The sequence below is a fragment of the Hyperolius riggenbachi genome, chromosome 2 (assembly GCF_040937935.1).
Source record: "Hyperolius riggenbachi isolate aHypRig1 chromosome 2, aHypRig1.pri, whole genome shotgun sequence".
NCBI lineage: Eukaryota > Metazoa > Chordata > Amphibia > Anura > Hyperoliidae > Hyperolius > Hyperolius riggenbachi.
The window spans coordinates 9,032,752-9,039,227 of NC_090647.1; the positions used below are offsets into that span (position 1 = coordinate 9,032,752).

At 48.0% G+C, this 6,476-nt stretch overlaps 1 protein-coding gene across 1 annotated transcript in view; it reads left to right on the forward strand.

Annotated features, from left to right (window-relative positions):
• The first annotated feature begins 1,108 nt into the window (after positions 1-1,108).
• LOC137544567 (uncharacterized) overlaps positions 1,109-6,476 on the forward strand; it is a 24,983-nt gene continuing 19,615 nt past the window's right edge. The window contains exon 1 of the mRNA XM_068265667.1: positions 1,109-1,943. Within this exon, the coding sequence (XP_068121768.1) occupies positions 1,109-1,943 (835 nt within the window). The remainder of the gene's footprint in view (positions 1,944-6,476) is intronic.

The window sequence follows — 6,476 nt, forward strand, 5'->3', positions numbered from 1 at the left end:
TCACCCTCATTCTTCATGGTGTCACAACTACTCTCTCTCACCCTCACTCTTCATGGTGTCACGACTACACTCTCTCAACCTCACTCTTCATGGTGTCACAACTACTCTCTCACCCTCATTCTTCATGGTGTCACAGCTACTCTCTTTCACCCTCATTCTTCATGGTGTCACAGCTACTCTCTCTCACCCTCATTCTTCATGGTGTCACAGCTACTCTCTTTCACCCTCATTCTTCATGGTGTCACAGCTACTCTCTCTCACCCTCATTCTTCATGGTGTAACAGCTACTCTCTCACCCTCACTCTTCATGGTGTCACGGCTACTCTCTCACCCTCACTCTTCATGGTGTCACAACTACTCTCTCACCCTCACTCTTCATGGTGTCACAACTACTCTCTTACCCTCATCCTTCATGGTGTCACAGCTACTCTCTCTCACCCTCACTCTTCATGGTGTCACAACTACTCTCTCTCACCCTCATTCTTCATGGAGTCACAGCTACTTTCTCACCCTCACTCTTCATAGTGCCAAAACTACTCTCTTACCTCATCCTTCATGGTGTCACAACTAATCTCTCACCCTCACTCTTCATGGTGTCACAGCTACTTTCTCACCCTCACTCTTCATGATGTCACAACTACTCTCTTTCCCTCACCCTTCATGGTGTCACAGCTACTCTCTCTCAACCTCACTCTTCATGGTGTCACAACTACTCTCTCTCATCCTCATTCTTCATGGTGTCACCGCTACTCTCTCTCACCCTCATTCTTCATGGTGTCACAGCTACTCTCTCACCCTCACTCTTCATGGTGTCACAACTACTCTCTCTCACCCTAACTCTTCATGGTGTCACAGCTACTCTCTCTCTCTCATCCTCATTCTTCATGGTGTCACAGCTACTCTCTCTCACCCTCATTCTTCATGGTGTCACAGCTACTCTCTCACCCTCACTCTTCATGGTGTCATAACTACTCTCTCTCACCCTAACTCTTCATGGTGCCACAGCTACTCTCTCTCACCCTCACTCTTCATGGTGTCACAACTACTCTCTCTCACCCTAACTCTTCATGGTGTCACAGCTACTCTCTCTCTCTCATCCTCATTCTTCATGGTGTCACAGCTACTCTCTCACCCTTACTCTTCATGGTGTCACAGCTACTCTCTCACCCTCACTCTTCATGGTGTCACAACTACTCTCTCTCACCCTCATTCTTCATGGAGTCACAGCTACTTTCTCACCCTCACTCTTCATGGTGCCAAAACTACTCTCTTACCTCATCCTTCATGGTGTCACAACTACTCTCTCACCCTCACTCTTCATGGTGTTACAGCTACTTTCTCACCCTCACTCTTCATGGTGTCACAACTACTCTCTCTCACCCTCATCCTTCATGGTGTCACAGCTACTCTCTCTCACCCTCACTCTTCATGGTGTCACAGCTACTCTCTCACCCTCGCTCTTCATGGTGCCAAAACTACTCTCTTACCTCATCCTTCATGGTGTCACAACTACTCTCTTACCCTCATCCTTCATGGTGTCACAGCTACTCTCTCTCACCCTCACTCTTCATGGTGTCACAACTACCCTCTCTCACCCTCACTCTTCATGGTGTCACAACTACTCTCTTACCCTCATCCTTCATGGTGTCACAGCTACACTCTCTCACCCTCACTCTTTATAGTGTCACAACTACTCTCTCTCACCCTCACTCTTCATGGTGTCACAGCTACTCTCTCACCCTCACTCTTCATGGTGTCACAGCTACTCCCTTACCCTCACCCTTCATGGTGTCACAACTACTCTCTCTCACCCTCACTCTTCATGGTGTCACGACTACACTCTCTCAACCTCACTCTTCATGGTGTCACAACTACTCTCTCACCCTCATTCTTCATGGTGTCACAGCTACTCTCTCTCACCCTCATTCTTCATGGTGTCACAGGTACTCTCTCTCACCCTCATTCTTCATGGTGTAACAGCTACTCTCTCACCCTCACTCTTCATGGTGTCACGGCTACTCTCTCACCCTCACTCTTCATGGTGTCACAACTACTCTCTCACCCTCACTCTTCATGGTGTCACAACTACTCTCTTACCCTCATCCTTCATGGTGTCACAGCTACTCTCTCTCACCCTCACTCTTCATGGTGTCACAACTACTCTCTCTCACCCTCATTCTTCATGGAGTCACAGCTACTTTCTCACCCTCACTCTTCATAGTGCCAAAACTACTCTCTTACCTCATCCTTCATGGTGTCACAACTACTCTCTCACCCTCACTCTTCATGGTGTCACAGTTACTTTCTCACCCTCACTCTTCATGATGTCACAACTACTCTCTTTCCCTCACCCTTCATGGTGTCACAGCTACTCTCTCTCAACCTCACTCTTCATGGTGTCACAACTACTCTCTCTCATCCTCATTCTTCATGGTGTCACAACTACTCTCTCTCACCCTCATTCTTCATGGTGTCACAGCTACTCTCTCCCCCTCACTCTTCATGGTGTCACAACTACTCTCTCTCACCCTAACTCTTCATGGTGTCACAGCTACTCTCTCTCTCTCATCCTCATTCTTCATGGTGTCACAGCTACTCTCTCACCGTCACTCTTCATGGTGTCATAACTACTCTCTCTCACCCTAACTCTTCATGGTGTCACAGCTACTCTCTCTCACCCTCATTCTTCATGGTGTCACAGCTACTCTCTCACCCTCACTCTTCATGGTGTCACAACTACTCTCTCTCACCCTAACTCTTCATGGTTTCACAGCTACTCTCTCTCTCTCATCCTCATTCTTCATGGTGTCACAGCTACTCTCTCACCCTTACTCTTCATGGTGTCACAGCTACTCTCTCACCCTCACTCTTCATGGTGTCACAACTACTCTCTCTCACCCTCATTCTTCATGGAGTCACAGCTACTTTCTCACCCTCACTCTTCATGGTGCCAAAACTACTCTCTTACCTCATCCTTCATGGTGTCACAACTACTCTCTTACCCTCATCCTTCATGGTGTCACAGCTACTCTCTTTCACCCTCACTCTTCATGGTGTCACAACTACTCTCTCTCACCCTCATTCTTCATGGTGTCACAGCTACTCTCTCACCCCCACTCTTCATGGTGTCACAACTACTCTCTTACCCTCATCCTTCATGGTGTGACAGCTACTCTCTCTCTCACCCTCACTCTTTATAGTGTCACAACTACTCTCTCTCACCCTCACTCTTCATGGTGTCACAGCTACTCTCTCACCCTCACTCTTCATGGTGTCACAGCTACTCCCTTACCCTCACCCTTCATGGTGTCACAACTACTCTCTCTCACCCTCACTCTTCTTGGTGTCACGACTACACTCTCTCAACCTCACTCTTCATGCTGTCACAACTACTCTCTCACCCTCATTCTTCATGGTGTCACAGCTACTCTCTCTCACCCTCATTCTTCATGGTGTCACAGGTACTCTCTCTCTCACCCTCATTCTTCATGGTGTAACAGCTACTCTCTCACCCTCACTCTTCATGGTGTCACGGCTACTCTCTCACCCTCACTCTTCATGGTGTCACAACTACTCTCTCACCCTCACTCTTCATGGTGTCACAACTACTCTCTTACCCTCATCCTTCATGGTGTCACAGCTACTCTCTCTCACCCTCACTCTTCATGGTGTCACAACTACTCTCTCTCACCCTCATTCTTCATGGAGTCACAGCTACTTTCTCACCCTCACTCTTCATAGTGCCAAAACTACTCTCTTACCTCATCCTTCATGGTGTCACCACTACTCTCTCACCCTCACTCTTCATGGTGTCACAGCTACTTTCTCACCCTCACTCTTCATGATGTCACAACTACTCTCTTTCCCTCACCCTTCATGGTGTCACAGCTACTCTCTCTCAACCTCACTCTTCATGGTGTCACAACTACTCTCTCTCATCCTCATTCTTCATGGTGTCACAGCTACTCTCTCTCACCCTCATTCTTCATGGTGTCACAGCTACTCTCTCACCCTCACTCTTCATGGTGTCACAACTACTCTCTCTCACCCTAACTCTTCATGGTGTCACAGCTACTCTCTCTCTCTTATCCTCATTCTTCATGGTGTCACAGCTACTCTCTCTCACCCTCATTCTTCATGGTGTCACAGCTACTCTCTAACCCTCACTCTTCATGGTGTCACAACTACTCTCTCTCACCCTAACTCTTCATGGTGTCACAGCTACTCTCTCTCACCCTCATTCTTCATGGTGTCACAGCTACTCTCTCACCCTCACTCTTCATGGTGTCACAACTACTCTCTCTCACCCTAACTCTTCATGGTGTCACAGCTACTCTCTCTCTCATCCTCATTCTTCATGGTGTCACAGCTACTCTCTCACCCTCACTCTTCATGGTGTCACAGCTACTCTCTCACCCTCACTCTTCATGGTGTCACAACTACTCTCTCTCACTCTCATTCTTCATGGAGTCACAGCTACTTTCTCACCCTCACTCTTCATGGTGCCAAAACTACTCTCTTACCTCATCCTCCATGGTGTCACAACTACTCTCTCACCCTCACTCTTCATGGTGTCACAGCTACTTTCTCACCCTCACTCTTCATGGTGTCACAACTACTCTCTCTCTCACCATCATCCTTCGTGGTGTCAGAGCTACTCTCTCTCACCCTCACTCTTCATGGTGTCACAGCTACTCTCTCACCCTTGCTCTTCATGGTGCCAAAACTACTCTCTTACCTCATCCTTCATGGTGTCACAACTACTCTCTTACCCTCATCCTTCATGGTGTCACAGCTACTCTCTCTCACCCTCACTCTTCATGGTGTCACAACTACTCTCTCTCACCCTCATTCTTCATGGTGTCACAGCTACTCTCTCACCCTCACTCTTCATGGTGTCACAACTACTCTCTTACCCTCATCCTTCATGGTGTCACCGCTACTCTCTCTCACCCTCACTCTTTATAGTGCCACAACTACTCTCTCTCACCCTCACTCTTCATGGTGTCACAGCTACTCTCTCACCCTCACTCTTCATGGTGTCACAGCTACTCTCTCTCACCCTCACTCTTCATGGTGTCACAGCTACTCTCTCACCCTCACTCTTCATGGTGTCACAACTACTCTCTCTCACCCTCATTCTTCATGGTGTTACAGCTACTCTCTCTCACCCTCACTCTTCATAGTGTCACAACTACTCTCTTACCATCACTCTTCACTGTGTCACAGCTACTCTCTCACCCTCACTCTTCATAGTGTCACAACTACTCTCTTAACCTCACTCTTCATAGTGTCACAGCTACTCTCTTACCCTCACTTTTCACAGTGTCACAGCTACTCTCTCACCCTCACTCTTCATAGTGTCACAACTATTCTCTTACCCTCACTCTTCATAGTGTCACAACTACTCTCTTACCATCACTCTTCACAGTGTCACAGCTACTCTCTCACCCTCCCTCTTCATAGTGTCACAACTACTCTCTTACCATCACTCTTCACAGTGTCACAGCTACTCTCTCACCCTCCCTCTTCATAGTGTCACAGCTACTCTCTTACCCTCACTTTTCACAGTGTCACAGCTACTCTCTCACCCTCCCTCTTCATAGTGTCAAAACTACTCTCTTACCCTCACTCTTCACAGTGTCACAGCTACTCTCTCACCCTCCCTCTTCATAGTGTCACAGCTACTCTCTTACCATCACTCTTCACAGTGTCACAGCTACTCTCTCACCCTCCCTCTTCATAGTGTCACAGCTACTCTCTTACCATCACTCTTCACAGTGTCACAGCTACTCTCTCACCCTCCCTCTTCATAGTGCCACAGCTACTCTCTTACCCTCACTTTTCACAGTGTCACAGCTACTCTCTCACCCTCCCTCTTCATAGTGTCACAACTACTCTCTTACCATCACTCTTCACAGTGTCACAGCTACTCTCTCACCCTCCCTCTTCATAGTGTCACAGCTACTCTCTTACCATCACTCTTCACAGTGTCACAGCTACTCTCTCACCCTCCCTCTTCATAGTGTCTCAACTACTCTCTTACCATCACTCTTCACAGTGTCACAGCTACTCTCTCACCCTCCCTCTTCATAGTGTCACAGCTACTCTTTTACCCTCACTTTTCACAGTGTCACAGCTACTCTCTCACCCTCCCTCTTCATAGTGTCACAGCGACTCTCTTACCCTCACTTTTCACAGTGTCACAGCTACTCTCTCACCCTCACTCTTCATAGTGTCACAACTACTCTCTTACCCTCACCCTTCATGGTGTCACAACTACTCTCTCATCCTCACTCCTCACAGTGTCACAGCTACTCTCTCATCCTCACCCTTCATGGTGTCACAGCTATTCTCTTACCATCACTCTTCACAGTGTCACAGCTACTCTCTCATCCTCACTCTTCACGGTGTCACAGCTACTCTCTTACCCTCACTCTTCACGGTGTCACAGCTACTCTCTCACCCTCACCCTT